At 48.3% G+C, this 15,777-nt stretch overlaps 1 protein-coding gene across 1 annotated transcript; it reads left to right on the top strand.

The window, feature by feature from the left end:
* Positions 1-540: 540 nt before the first annotated feature.
* On the top strand, positions 541-14,095 carry RSL1D1 (ribosomal L1 domain containing 1). The gene is made up of 9 exons (XM_027613633.1): positions 541-749; positions 1,474-1,613; positions 3,761-3,899; positions 4,825-4,973; positions 5,063-5,164; positions 7,975-8,068; positions 8,153-8,278; positions 10,153-10,452; positions 12,577-14,095. Exons 1-9 carry the CDS (start codon positions 651-653, stop codon positions 12,901-12,903), a joined length of 1,476 nt encoding a protein of 491 aa, XP_027469434.1. The 5' UTR covers positions 541-650; the 3' UTR covers positions 12,904-14,095.
* Positions 14,096-15,777: the final 1,682 nt, after the last annotated feature.

The raw sequence follows: 15,777 nt of genomic DNA, 5'->3' as shown, positions 1-15,777 counted from the left end.
TACAATCTTAAAAAGAAAAGATTAAGTTTAAGCCCACGCATCCATAAAGAGGAAAAAGGATGAGTACTTTCTAAACGTGCCTGGACCATCCCTGCAAGGCTCCAGGACAACAGGTAGCAGCGGGGACCTCGGGGGACGCGGGCAGGGAGGGGACTCTACCTTTTCCGGCCGCGGGTTATTCCAGCCTGCACGCTTCGGGGTACCCGCGCTGACCTCCCGCCTCTCTCAGACCCGAGGCCCACGAAAGACCGGCGCCGACTCACGGCTCGCGTCCCCGCACCCCGGCCTCCGAAGGGGCGGCGGCGGGCCGGCGCCGGGGGGTGGCAGGCCAGGCCTCGCGCTCTCCCCAAGCCCCTCCCCGCCTCCAGGCGCTCGCTCGATTCCCTCCGTGCAGAATGAGAGCCAGGAATCGCCAGGCTGCTCCCGCGCCTCACACAAGAGACTCGGACCGCAGGGGCACGATCCGGCTCGGTTCACTCACGCCGCCAAAATCCCGCGGCTGTGACGTCCTGGGGCACAACCCCGCCTCCCGGACGTGACGCGGAGCCCGGTCCCGCCCCCCAACTTCCGGCTACGGGCCTGAGCTCGCGCGTGCGCACGCGGGGCCAGCCCTGGGTACCGCGCGCTCGTCTGCACGAGGTGAGAGCGAAATGGAGGGTTCGGCTTCCAAGCCACTCTCGCCCTCGGCCGCAGCCTCGGCCTCCGCTCCAGCGACCCCGGCCTCCGTGGAGCAGCTGGATAAAGGACAGGTGAGCGGGAGGGGGGCTCGGAAGCGGGGTGGCCGTGGGCTTGTGAGGCTCGGGGTGCGGGTTCCGCGCCCCCGCGGGCGCCCCCGGAGCTCTGGGAGGGTCGCTGGGTCGCGCTTCGCTCAGCCTGCCCGCTCCTTCCTGCGCGCCGGGAGGTGCCTGTCGCCGCCTAGCCCTGCGGCCTGCCCCCTCCTCCCCCGGGTGGATTGCAGGTGCAGCCTGGGCTTCCGGGGTGAGATCCACCTAGCTCTGCTTGCCCACCGTTGACTTGGGCAGGTTGCTTAATTCGGCAAGCTTCAGTGACCTCAGGTTTAAAAGGGCCTCTGCTGGCCTCGGCTCCTCCCGGGGATCAGAGGAGGCAAGGCCCGTGAAGCGCTGTAGCCAGGGGCCTGGCACATAGTAAGCGCTCAGTGAATGCTAGTTGTGGTGTTTAGCGCTTTTCCCGGGATTGCGGCCTTAATCATCGAGGGCCCGGCAAGCATGTTCCCACCTGGCGCGAAGCCTTCACGTGGGAGAGGCTCTCTTCTGTAGACGGGTGCTGAGCGGATACTTAGGTGGTTTCTGATGGAGTCTGATCCAAATTGTAGGATCCTGATACAGACGGTTGTGGAGGTTGCCTATTCAAATAGAATTTGAGGAGGAAAAAAAAAAAGGAAAAAATGCGGAGGAGGGGGCAAATGCTAAATTAGATTGAGATTTAATTTATTTGTGTGTCTCTACTTTGCAGATTAGAAAGGCGGTGGAAGCTCTCTTGGCACATTCCAAGTCCAGGAAAAACGCCAATGGATTGCTTTTGAATGAGAATGAAAATTTCTTTTTAATGGTGGTATTGTGGAAGATTCCAAGTAAAGAACTGAGGGTCAGATTGTGAGTTCTGATTTTCTACTTTTGCCCTTTTTATCTGCTCAGTCATTCGGTATAGCTGTTAACAATCGCCCCTTTGTTTCTAGTGGAAACTTTGCGAACTCAAAATATGAGTTGAAATATGAAATTGTGCCTTAAAAAACAGACATGCTTAAATTTCCTAAAAATTTCGGCAGTTTTCTGGGGCTGGTTGGACAGTTAACCTAAGCAGTTCTACTGAATCCGAAACCTGGTTTTTAGAATAAATTAGACACCTTTTGTGTTTGTTTAATTCTGTTATCCTTCCATATCATGCTAGTTCCAAGCTAAACTACTGAGGTCCCGGACTCACTTCTTCAAGTAAAGATGATTAAAAACTTAATGAGGAGTGATGAGCTCCTTCTGGAAAACAAACCCATGGTGATCACACGTTCTTACTACTGTAGGACTCCGAGGTCAGAGATGCCCACTCTGCAGAGTTGCCAGACTTAGCAAATAAAAATACAAGTTATTTCTTTTTTAAGATTTATTTACTTATTTTAGAGCACGAGTGAGATGGGCAGAGGGAGTTATAATTTTTTTTTTTTTTAAAGATTTTATTTATTTATTTGAGAGAGAGAGAGAGAATGAGAGAGAAAGCACATGAGATGGGGGGAGGGTCAGAGGGAGAAGCAGACTCCCCGCCGAGCAGGGAGCCCGATGCGGGACTCGATCCAGGCACTCCAGGATCATGACCTGAGCCGAAGGCAGTTGCCTAACCAACTGAGCCACCCAGGCGCCCCGGGAGTTATAATTTTAAGCAGACTCCCTGCTAAGCAGCAGAGCCCTATGTGGGGCTCGATCCCCCAACCCAGAGATCATGATCTGGGCCAAAACCAAGAGTCGGATGCTTAACCCACTGTGCCACCCAGGCGCCCCAAAATATAAGTTAATTTTTAGTATAAGTAGGTCCCATGTAATATTTGGGGCATAATTATACTAAAAAAAAATACAAAGATTAAATTTAACTTGTGCTGTTTTCTGTCTGGCACCCCTGCTTCTGTGGAGTCTTTCATTTCCTGACTGTCCAAAAAAAGCCAGGTGTGCTAAAGAAAGTATATCGGATAGATGGTTTCTTTTCTTTTCCCCATGAGTGGGGACATGGGACTGGTAAGAATGATTAGAAATTGGAAAGAGTCTTGAATCCTCAGATTCTCTTAATTGATGATCACAGACCTGCCCCAGCCAGTTGCCTTAGTTACTGTGTTCTGTATCCCGCACACATTCTTTTATTCCACACCTTTGCTCAGGCAGTTTCTCCTTTCTGGGAAGCCCTGTCACTTTCTCTAGGGTATTTTCCCAACTCCTCACCTCGTGATGATTCCTGCCACTTCCCGGCTTGGTATCACTTCCCATCGTGTTTGGCAAGTAATGTGTGTGCGCCCCTCAGGCCAAGGAAATGTTTCCTCAGAACACATAGGCCTAGGAAATGGGTGAAACCTTATTCTCGATATAAGACTCAACTGTAATAACACATGTTTGCCGGTCCCTGTTGGTTTGCTCCATATTTTCTGTTCAGCTCTGAAGGAGCTATGTTGTTTATGGAGCCCAGAGTTTTCTGCAAGGTAAAGTTCTGAACCAGAACTATCCTGATGAAACCAGATTATTCTAGCATGTTATAGTACATGTGCATGTATAATAATATATAAAATAATAACCTCACGTGCACTACTTTGGGTGTCTTTGTTAGCGTTCTAACTCTGGTTATATCCCACATAGTAATTAATACTTTGTTTATTTGGGGAGAGGAGGGACAGGGGGAGAGGGGGAGAGAAAGAATCCTAAGCAGATTTCACACCCAGAGTGGAGCCCAATGTGGGGCTCGATCTCACAACCCTGAGATCCTGACCTGAGCCAGAATCAGGATCCACCGACTGAGCCACCTTGGCTCCCCTAATTAATATTTTGGACTCTGGGTATTTGTGATGATTTACTTGAATCTTAAATCTCTTCTCCATACCATTGAAGACTAGATATATTTTTAAATGTTCTTGGTAGAGTATTTGCTTAAATAGCGTGAATGAAGTTTGTTGAAATGACTGAATTTATTGTGTATTCTGTGGAATAGAAGCATATGTTTTCTTCCTCTGTTATAATGCTTTCTTCCTCTGTTCCATCTCTGTATTTTGCAGGTCCTTGCCTCATGGTATTCGATCAGATTTAACAGATATTTGTTTACTTACCAAGGATGAACCCAATTTAACTCCTGAAAAGACAGAACGGTTTTACAAGAAGCTTTTGAACAAGCATGGAATTAAAACCATATCTCAGGTCAGGTGTGGTTAATATTTTCAGGACAATTAAAAGATCTGATTCAGTCTTTGAAGTGATAAATAATACATTTCTACCTACTAACCTACTAGTAGTAGGTACTAGTACTACCTACTAACCTAGTATTTCTTTCCTAGAGATTTTATTTTTTTTTTATTCATTCGTTCATTCATTCAGAAATTTTATTTTTGCATAATCTCTTCACCCGATGTGGGGCTTTAAACTCACGACCCTGAGATCAAGAGTCACATGCTTCACTGACTGAGCCAGCCAGGTGCCCCTAGGAATTTAATCTTTAATTTAATTTTTTCTTTCTAATTTTCACTGGCTTTAGTAAGGCATGTTCCATCTTCTCTATGATGAATGAGCTGTTAAGGTTTCTTGACCTAAAAGCTAACATGTACATCAGTAACTTTTTTTTTTTTTTTTTTAAGATTTTACTTATTTACTTGAGAGAGAGCACAAGCCAGGGGAGAGGGAAAGGGAGAAGCAGGCTCCCTGCTTAGCAGGGAGCCTGACGTGGGGCTCGATCCCAGGACCATGGTCTGAGCCAAAGGCAGACACCTAACTGACTGCCACCTAGGTGCCCCATCAGTAACTTTTATGTCTTGAAGAGTTTACAGAAGATTGCTCCAGTAGGTCAAGGTCAGCACTTCCAGAACATTCCCGGGCTTGCCTGTGACTTGGCACTTCCCGTAGTGGTTTGTAGTTTGTTGGTGTCCTTTCTTTATGTGGCGTCCCAGCTCCTCTCTGTGTCCCCATCGGTTAGCATGGTGCCTGGCCCCTGCTCGGTGCTCTCCACATGTTCACTAAACTGTGGCTCTGGGACATTTTTAAGATCCGGACACAGTTATAGCCTGAGTATTTCTAATTTTTGTTCAAGTTCTTAACTTTCTGTGTTTGTCCTCTTCCTTGTGTTTTCTAGATTATCCCCCTCCGAACTTTAAAAAAGGAGTATAAAGCCTATGAAGCCAAGCTCCGCCTCCTGGGCAGTTTTGACATCTTTCTCACTGATGCAAGAATCAGGCGGCTCTTGCCATCCCACCTAGGGAGACATTTCTATCACAGAAAGAAGTAAGTTTCTTAGCAGTAACTGGGTTTGAGCAGAGTGAACTTCGTAGATGTATATACATTCTGCTCCAAGCACCTGTGTGTTCTTACAGAGTTCCGGTGCCTGTGAACCTTCTAGCCAAGAATTTATCCAGGGAGATCAATGAATGCATAGGTGGAACGGTCTTAAACATCTCTAAAAGTGGTTCCTGCAGGTAGGTCAGAGGTAACAATGTGTGCCCGTGTCCAGTCTTATAGTCATTTGATAATAATTGCATAAATCTTTTTTTTTTTTTTTAACAAGGTCGTCTTAACGAAACCAGATCCTTCTATTAAAACTAAGGTCCATCCCTCAGAAGTATTTAATTCTCTAGAAAAGCGCCGTCCCATAGAACTTTCCACAGTGATGGAAGTGGTCCGTATCTGGGCTCTGTATAGGAGTCATTAGCTGTACATGGCTGCCGTGGCCAAGGAACTGAATTTCTAATGTTACTTGATTTCAGTTAATGTAAACTGAAATAGGCAGGTGTGGCTGGTGGCTCGTGTTTACTGTGTTGGCCAGGGCACCTCTAGGTATTGCAGAAAACAAGGACAAAACTAATGCTTAGGGAATGTCAGCGGTTCTGGGCTTTTGTGTTTCCCTGGCTCATACTACCCGTTACAGGGAAGATCCCCTTCAGCCTTGGTTTAACTTCCTGTTCAATGAATTCATTATCTGTCCCGTCTCATCATGCCGTCGGGTGTCTCTTTGTTGTCACACTGATTTCTTCTGACTCAGGATGCCGAGCTGGGTGGAACCCCCACACCCAGCCTCAGAAATCAGGAGAGACCTTGGGGCGCCTGGGTGGCGCAGTCATTAAGCGTCTGCCTTCGGCTCAGGTCATGATCCCAGGGTCCTGGGATCGAGCCCCGCATCGGGCTCCCTGCTCGGCAGGAAGCCTGCTTCTCCCTCTTCCACTCCCCCTGCTTGTGTTCGCTCTCTCGCGCGCTCCCTCTCTCTGTCAAATAAATAAATAAAATCTTTGGGGAAAAAAAAATCAGGGGAGACCTTTTGGGGCGGTGGTGGCTCCCCAGCTAGACAGAGAATGTGGCTCCACCTTTTTTATGAGGCTGAGGGGCCAGTTAAGTTTGAATGCTTGGCAGTTGAGCAGGAGGAGGGGATTTTTAAACATATTCAGGATCATTTTTTTTTTAAGACTGTTTATTTATTTGAGAGAGAGAGAGCACAAGCAGGGGGAGCAGGAGAAGAGGGAGAAGCAGGCTTCCTGCCGAGCAGGGAGCCCGATGCAGGGTTCGATCCCAGGACCCTGGGATCATGACCTGAGCTGAAGGCAGCCACTTCACCAACTGAGCCACCCAGGCGCCCCCAGAATCGTTCTGAAAAATAAGCTGCCTGGGGCATCCGTGGAATGGGGATGGGTAGCTGCCAGGAGGGTGGCTCTGTAGGGTACAGCAGCCCCTCCTAAAAATACCCCAGGAGTCTCTGTCCCCAGGGGCGGCACCCATGGTAAAACTGACCGCCAGGATGTCTAGACGCTGCTCCCCGGGGCGGTTCTGGGGTTGTCATCTGTCTGCAGGGGGCCGATCCCTTAACGGGCTGTAATGAAGTGGCTGAGAAGAGTTGGTGGTCGGGCCTGGGCCCGACTCTGGTTGTAGGCAGACGTCAGAGTCATGGCCCATGGGAAGTGATGAGCTAGCAGATCGGAGGCCTGGGGGCCTGGGATGGATGAGCAGCAGAGAGGGGGGCAGCACCAAGAAGGCAGATGAAGGAGCAGCGATCTCCTCTTTTCCTCCGGCAGACGTGTGGGCAGCTAACAGCACAGACTCCTGAAGCATTCTTGGCTCTCCCTTCACACCCACCCTCCCCCCGCCGCCCCCCATTCTTTCCTTTCCCCTCTCTCCCGTCCCGTCCCCTCCCCCTGTCCTCTCTCCCTCACTGCTTGTCATCTTCCCGCCTGGGAAACCAAGGGTGTGCTTGCAGCCGGCAGTGAGCACACAGCGGGCAGAGCCCTGTCTCTGGCTGGAGGGAGGTGACAGCACCAGCCCCGTCTCGTCCTCACTCTGCGACCCCCAGCAGACCATGAGCCCGCCTTCCGGCTCCCGCAGTGGAGGGACAGGGGACCCTATGGCTGAGCAGTAGAGGAACTTTCCACTTGGCTTCTGTCTGCACCCTGCTTCCACTGAAGGGATGGTCTTGCCTTTGGCCCGAAGACTCTTTTACAGGAGGGACAAGAACTGTTGGTCTTAGAGATGACAGCTGGGTCAGGGCAGGGGACCACGAAGATGCAAGCATCCCTCCTAGCGGTCTTTCCTTCCCGAACAGCCCCTCCTCAGGAAAGCTCGAGGGCTGACTGGGACCTGTGTTTTCTAGAATGAAGGTAGAACTTCCTTCAGCCCTGCCCACTGACCGATAGGCCTCACAGAGCGGCTCCTCCATCACCACTTCACGGTGTGATGAATTTCAGGCGCAGGGCATTGCCAGAACACGAAGAGAATAATCTCCCTTTAAAATAGATTGAACGTAAGCAAGACAAGCTGATCAGAGAAAGACCGTTACCGTACGATCTCACTCATGTGGAATTTAAGAAACAAAACAGGATCATAGGGGAAGGGAGGGAAAAACAAAACAAGATGAAATCAGAGAGGGACACAAACCACAAGAGACTCTGAATCATAGGAAACAAACTGCGGGTTGCTGGAGGCAAGGGGGTTACTGGGAGATGGACATGAAGGAGGGCACGTGATGCAGTGAGCACTGGGTGTTACATATGACTGATAAATCACTGACCTCTATCTCTGAATCCAAGAATACGTTATATGTTAATTGAGTTTAAATAAAAAAATCAGTGGTATATAACAACTGCAAAAAAAGAAACAGTGAAGCCCTAAAGATTTTAAGGTTTCTACCTCTGATTTTTTTGGGGGGAGGGTCACGTATTTATGTTTCTCCACCTGCCTGTGCTTTATTTTGAAACACAAATTATTTTTTTTTAATCTTTGTGTCTGATATTGTATTAAATTCCAGTACTATCCGCGTTGGCCACACTGGAATGGAGGTTGAACACGTCATTGATAACATCATCGCCGTCACGAAGGGGCTCTCCCAAAAGTTGCCAGAGGTGCGGTCTCACCAGTGCGTCCATTGATTGTTTGCGTAAAAGAACCAGAACCCACACCGGTAATACCATTCTTGTCTGTTGCAGAAGTGGGAGAGCGTGAAACTCCTGTATGTGAAAACCGAGAGGTCCGCTTCCCTGCCCATCTTTTCCTCGTTTGTCAGCTGTCAGGATGAAGCCAAGGGATTATGCACCCCCAGTCAGAAGAAAAAGGTGAGTAGGATTTTACATACTGGGTGGGCTTAGTCACAGGTGTAAACACAGCCCAGGGAAAGGAGCGCGTGCCCTTTCTGCCTGACCTGCAGTGCTTTCCCACTGGTCCTGCTTTTGCGTGCGTTCTTCCCGCTTTACAGATGAGGTCCGTTAGCAGTGGTGTGAATAAAGCATTTCGGGGTACAGATATCTTGTGTTTATTGGTACGGTAGTTAAGTGGCCCGAGTAGGCTCAGCGGGGCCCCGTGTAGTGGCAAGAGGAGCTAAAGGAAAACCAAAATCTAGTTCATTAAGAACATTTTTCTGGGCACAATTTACTATTGCGTTGGGCTAACAGATAACCCCTCAGTTTGGAAGTGTAGGTTTTCAGTGCTATTGTAAAAAAAAAAAAAAAGCCAACATGAGGGAAAATTCCGTTTTCTTGCTGTTTGTTAGACCAGTCTCCCAGTTTGCTAACACTTTTCTTTAGCCATGTTAATCACGTGCAGTGGGTTTTTAATTTGGGTCTTTTAATTTTTCTTTCTTTTTTTTTTTTTTTTACTTGTAGAAGTTGCGTGTTTTCTTCTTTTTCAAATTGGCTTTACTTCTTTTACTTTCTTATTACCTACCTACAAATGGTTCTCCAGTTTACCGTAATTCCTGGAACACATTAAGCATTCCTGTTCTATCATCGGATCATTTGAGCGGCACCATGCTGGTGTCCCAGCTGGTTCTGTGTCCCTGCTGGCTCCTTGTGGACCTGGTCGTCGCATTGGGAAAATGATTGGTAGAAATAATCTGAGGTGTGAGATAAAGATCTTTCTCTAGAAGATTTCCATTTCTGTCTGCTGGGCACCTCAGGGCCCTGGGCCTGGGGCTCCCTGAACGCACATTTCAGGGCTTGAGATTCCCTGAATGATTCCGAGCAAACAATGCTGAGACTCTGCACAGCCCCACTTCCTGTTTGTCTTTACCCTGAGAGTAACTCACTGGCCTCCCAGCTTATTGTGGGAGGTTCCTCTTACAATCCCTGCCTGGTGAGGGCACTGGGATTTGATTTCTCTCCATCCACCCGCACCCCCTGGTAACATAAAAATTAGGGATCCGCAAATACTCTTGGCAGAATTTGCCTCTGGGCTCACTTACCCACTGGGTCCTTGTTTCAAATGTCTTGCAGGTAGTTGGTTCCTTGATGCCTTGAAGGAAAAAAAAAATATATTTTACCCCACTTTTTTTTACTTATTTTCATTGGGAAGGTGACCCAGAATAACAGACTGCTGTTACCAGAAGCAAGAAATCTGAATTTTTTGCCATTTATTAGCAGATTGATTTGAGGACTTGGTGAAAATGTTGGAATTGCTGGTTAAAATGGAATCAGACATAGTTATGAATGTTATTGAACAGGACTCTGTGGTTAGGATAATGGAACTCTAGCTGTGGAAACGTTTTACTGTTTTACTTACAGCCACAAGCCTGCAGTAGGGAAAAAATGATCAGTTGTGGGGGTTTTTTTTGAAATTGTTTTATTGAGACGTAAATCACATCAGAATACTCTGCAATTTAGGATAATTCTTAACTCCCCCATAAACGAGATCAACTTTCATGGAAGCTCCAGCTGCAACCCAGGTTCTGAGTCCCGACGTGTAATTCACAGAGCGAACATCTTCGGCTCTGAGTTAAAACCAAACTGGAGTCGACGCTCATGTGCTGGTAATGGGGTTTGTTTGCTCGGAGTTGGTAGGATCGAGGCACTTTTCAGAAGCCTAGGGGGAATCAGAACTGCAAGTGCCGAATCTCTGCCATTTATTTGCCGACAAGTGTATCCCTTACTAAAATTATGCTTGGGGTTTTTTTTTTTTGTGTGTGTATGTGTGTGTGTGTGTGTGTGTGTTGTAGGAAGCAAAGAAAAAACAAAAACAAAAAGAGTATCGTGAAAAACAAAAAGAGAAGAAGAAAAACAAAAGGCTTATGAAACAGGCTCAAAAAGCTCCGTCGGCCCCGGAGAAGGAGGACGTGGGCCCCAAAACTGGTGGTACCGCGGCACCCAACCCTACCCCCAGGAAGGAGGAGCCAGGAGCGCTCGAGAAGAAAGAGGGCAGTAGAGTGAAAGCTCGGTCTAAAGTGCAGGAGGAATCCGAAGACGAGATCCCTCTGCTGGTGCCTATAGGGAAGACGCCAGCGAAAGGAAACACAGAGGTATTTTCTTTGATTTTCATTAGAATTGTAGGAAACACTGCCCATGGTTTCCAAAAGCGGGCCAGGGCAGAAATGGTGAGCAGTGGTTCTGTTGCTGACGGTGAGTCCTGGATCCCCCATGTCCTAAGCCTTAGAAAACCAAGCAGGGCCAGGGCGGGCTTGGGTGCTGGGCTGGGTCCCGAAACCTCTCCAATGCCCCACCCCCGCTGGCTCCTGCAATCCGACTGCATGGATTTCACAGGATCGTTTAAAGGAACGGAGTTTTTTAACTTTTTGGTTCTTCGGTACGGTTTTTCCTCGTTCTCACTGTCCATCCAGCTGCTAGGAAGAAGGCCTCTTGAACATGAGGGGGAAGGAGAGGGGGTGGTAAGAGCCCAGAGGGCTGTCCTCACCGTGGGTACACCTGCATGTCCCTGGTGTCAGGCTTGGCCTCAGCATGTGGGAGTGACAGTCCCAGGGCTAGCCCTGCCCTTGACCCATTTGGTATTTTGTCCGGTAGCAGCAATCCCTAGAATCATCAGGGTGTTTAAATTTTCATGTCCTGGCAAAAGTATTCCTTGTAAAGGTCCCCCCTGCCAAGTGCTACTGAGGTTTTAAATCTACTTGAAGTAAACACAAAGGATCAGTGTATTACCTGGAAGCATTGTAGTTGTTTTTAACAAAAGCACACTGTGTGTGTTCCCACGGGATGGGATGTAATATGCTGGAGATTGGAAGAGGGGAAGGCATAGCTGACCAGGTGGTGTGTAGCTAGAGCCGTAGAAGTGTTCGTGCCCTTTGAACCCAGCTAGGAAATAGGATCAGGGTAATGACCTGCAGAAGTTTCATTGTTGTTCACTGTAGAGGCACAGATTGAGGACACATCATGGACCCTTGCAGTAGTTTTTATGAGTAATTTAAAATGATGTTCAGTCAGGAAATACTCAGTGACCTCGGAAATACTAATGAAGTTATTGGGGAAAGGGCATAACATTTGGCTTGCTTGCATTTATTTATTTATTTATTTATTTTAAGATTTTTTTATTTGAGGGACACCCGGGTGGCTCAGTCGGTTAAGCATCTGCCTTCGGCTCAGGTCATGATCTCGGGGTCCTGGGATCAAGCCCCGCATCGGGCTCCCTGCTCGGCGGGGAGTCTGCTTCTCCCTCTGCCTGCCGCTCCCCCTGCTTTGTGCTTTCTCTCTCTCTCTCATAAACAAATAAGTAAAATCTTAAAAAAAAAAAAAAGATTTTTTATTTGAGAGAGAGAGCATGGGTGGTGGGGTGGTGGCGTAGAGGGAGAAGCAGACTCCCCACTGAGTAGGGAGCCCAACGTGGGGCTCGATCCCAGGACCCTGAGATCAGGACCCGAGCCGAAGGCAGATGCTCAACCGACCGAGCCATCCTGGCGCCCTAGCATTTGGCTTTTAAATGCATGCACACTTGTGGGGGGAAGGTAGTGAATAAGAGGTAGTTAATACGGTGTGCCAAAGTTATTAGAGAATTTTGTTTCTTGTATTTCCTATGTTTTACAAATTTCCCATAACAATCCTACCATTTTATATTTACTGAAAAGCAAAGTCTTGCTTTGCTTGCTGTTTTTGTCTCTCTAACCTCCTTCCATATTGGACGCGTCTGTCGCTAGAGTGCTGTCCCCCCTGTCATCTGGACTGCTGGGAAATCCCAGCCTCCTGGCGTGCGACACTGTTCCCTCCAAGAGCCTCTCGGTCTGCCTTTGGGAAGCAGGGTTTCCTGACAGGCGGCCCGGGTGGTTTTTACACACTCAGTTTGGGAACCTCCTGTCCTCACCCACAGGCAAGGAATATACAACTGAAGGTGGAGAAGAGTCAGGATTGGGGCACAGGCTCTCTGCGGTGCTCCCAGTGGGTGATTCGGGTGTCCCCACGAAAGGCAAAGGCAGTTCTCTGTTGATTGGACCCGGGAGAGCACCAGGGTCCTTGCTACGGTCCTTAGGAACGGAAAACAGTTGCCTTTCAAAATGCCTGCAAGGCAAAAGGCAAAGCCATCCCTCATCTCATTGTATTGGGCTGCCCCTTCTGGGGGTGACATGATAAAGATGACAGTTTTCAGGGTGACATTGTCAGGGTTTGTCTTCCCTTGGACTTAATTCCCTGCTTTTTCTTAGGTGCAAAAACACGCCGCAGGAAAGAAGTCTCCAAAAAAGAGTCCTGCTCCCAGCACACCCCGTGGGAAGAAGAGAAAGGCCTTTCCGAGTTTGGAGACCCCGAAGGCTGCAGAGCCCAAGACCCCAAGCAATGGCCTGGGGAAGAAGCCAAGAATCAAAGAAGAGGCAGAGAAAGAAAAAAACTCTTCACTGGGGAAAAAAGACCCAAGACAGATGACCAAAAAGCCAGGGGCCAAGTTCTTCACTACCGCTAGTAAATCTGCGAAAAAAGCTCCCCGCACCCCCAAACAGTGGCTCAAAAAGCCCAAAGTACCCCAGTCGACCTAAAAATAAAGAGACTCAAGCAGAAGGAAACATCTACACTCCCCACAGAGCTTTTTAAAAATGCCGGGGTCCTGACCCCCACGCCGTGCATCCTTCTCCCGGGGTGAGGCCCAGACTTACCTATTTTTTAAAACCTCCGCAAGTAATCCTGACATATGTTTGTGTGTGTGCGAACCAGTAGTTCTGAAGTAAATCCATTTTTTAAGTTGCTCTTCTGGCATTTGCTAATAGGACGGGGAAAATACAGTGCTCCTCTGTGGTGGTTTATTATTAAAGTGTACCATTTGCTTCTGAGCAAACCAGCGGCCTTCCCTGTCTTGCTGGTTTTACTTGAATCCCTCCGATGTGACCCTCTCTGCTGTCTGTTTTCCACCCTTTGTTCACCTAGGCTCCATACACCAGTTTGTGCAAGCCCTCCCAAAGCTTGTCCGCATTACCGGGATGGGCTCGCTGCCGGACACTCGGCTGTGGAACGTAGGAGAAAGTCTTGGTGGGTTTTGGGAAGGGCCCTTGAGATCTAGATAATTGATCTCCGGTGGCAGTCCGCCACGGCTGTGGGTCATTGAGTCAGCGTGCCTTCGGTAAGGTTAGTTACCAGGGAGCTGTTGACAGAGGCACTGAGTTGAGTCCTGCCTGCTAGAGGCGAGAAGTAGTCCCGTCTTCCTCCAGAGCCCTCCTCAGCCTGTGTGCATTTACTCAGTGTGGACTGTGTACATTTGGGATGACCGTCAGATATACTCTGAAGCAGTAAACGACTCCGCCTCTCCCTGGGTTGGAATGGGGGTCCGCGTCCCTGGCGGTGAGCGATGGACACACTGTCCTCGTGACCAGTGAAGTGTGCTTTCCAAGGTGACATGGTTCGGAAACAAGTCGGGCCTCAGGTGGTCCGCCTTCAAGTCCGAGGAGCCAAAGCTTTTGCTTTTTGGATTGTAATGTTTTTAAATCACGAGAGCCTCTAAAATACTCAAGTGTGCGTTTAATGTCGAGGATGAGCGTGACCGTGTTTCCCACAGAAATGAGGTGCTGTGGGGACGCGGCCAGACTGGCTTCAGAGATGGAGATTTAAGTGCTGTTTTGCAGAGGCAGACTTGTGGACATAATCATGCTAGTGCTCTCTCTACGGGGTGGGGGGGGGTAGCTGTGTATCATGTTTTCATCCCAGCCTCTAGCCAAATAAAGATTTTGCAACACCCAAGTGATTCTTTGGTCTGTGGCTTGGTCCTGATTGAACATGAAGCAACTGTTTACCTTCCTTGTCCTTTGCGCATCGGGTTTCACTCCTAAATTCTCTACGGTAGAAATGGCAGATTTATTGAAACTTCCTCAGTTGGGGAACGGGTGAAAATTCGGAATTGCAAGGAAAAGGCACAAGTCATGCTACTAGATATCTAGTAGCTCAGGCACGATCCCAGCTGACTGATAGGGCTATGAACTGTCAGGGGTCTCCCCAGGGGCCCAGAGGAGTACCAGAGGCCTCTGCTACAGTGGATCACGCTTTTGGGGTTCAAGAGGTAAGTATGTGGCTGTTTTTGTTTTTTGTGTTTTTTTTTTTTTCGATTTGTTTTTTAGAGGAAGAGTGTGAGCTGGGTGGGGGAGGGGTAAAGGGAGAGGGAGAGAGAATCTCAAGCAGACTCCGCACTGAGCGTGGAGCCCGGTGCAGGACTGGATCCCACAACCCTGAGCATGGTGAGCTGAAACCATGAGTCAGACCCTTAACCAACTGTGCTTCCCAGGTGCCCCGTCATGTGTGTTAAGGGTTTAAATAGCAAAGAAGTCTTTGGCCATTTTATTAGATATCTGAAGGCTCTGCACTACCTACATTTCTTTCTCCTTAAATTGCTGTTTGCGGGTCACCTGAGTGGCGCAGTCAAGCGTCCAACTCTTGATCTGAGCTCAGGTCTTGAGCTCAGGGTCATGAGTTCAAGCCCCACGTTGGGCTCTACATTGCGCTGGCATGGAGCCTGCTTAAAAAAAATTGCTACTGTTTTCCCTGTGTTAATATGCGCAGCATCAAGATTCTCCATAGGACATTACAAATGATCAGAGGCCCTCATCAATCCTTGGGTTTTAAAGGAATTAACGCATGTGATGATGGACCACAAATTTGGGATTATTTTGGGATGATGGGCTTGGAGAGAAAATGGCAACTATTTAGATGTTTTGTGTTTGTTTATTTTTAGGTTTTATTTATGAGAGCCAGAGCACTAGCGGTGGGGAGAGGGGGAGGGTCCCCAGTGAGGGGCTCGATCCCAGGACTCCAGGATCATGACCTGAGCCAAAGGGAGACGCTTAACCGACTGAGCCTCCCAGGCGCCCCCAAGGCAATCCGATTTTTAAAATGAGCAAAGGATCTGAATGGACATTTGCCCAAAGAAGATCTGCAGTGGCCAACAAGCACAGGAAAAATTGAACATCATTCATCATCAGGGAAATGCAAATCAAAACCATGAGATAACAGCTTCACACCACTAGGATGGCTCTAACCCAAAAGCCACTAACAAGATGGATGTGGAAAAATTGGGCAGGGATAGGCAAAATAGGTGAAGGGGATTAAGAAGTACAAACTTCCAGCTATAAAATAAATCGGGGATGAAAAGTACAGTATAGGGAATAGAGTCCCTAACATCCTAACCCTGTATGGTGGCAGATGGTAAGGACAGTTCTCCCAATGCGCATAGCTTCGTGTGTAGAATTGTGAGATCACTAAGGTGTACCCCTGAAGCTGACAACATTGTCAAGTACAGATTTAATCCGCACTTAGAACAGTGCCTGACCCATACACAGTGCCTAACAAACAGATCAGTTCACTGGAAAACTATGCAATCATTACAAATGACAGACATATCTAAACACATGAGTAAAGAAGTATTTAGACTA

This window comes from Zalophus californianus, chromosome 10, assembly GCF_009762305.2.
Source record: "Zalophus californianus isolate mZalCal1 chromosome 10, mZalCal1.pri.v2, whole genome shotgun sequence".
In the NCBI taxonomy this organism is placed as follows: Eukaryota; Metazoa; Chordata; class Mammalia; order Carnivora; family Otariidae; genus Zalophus; species Zalophus californianus.
Note: the sequence above shows the minus strand (reverse complement) of the source record. Positions and strands in the feature narration are given on the sequence as shown.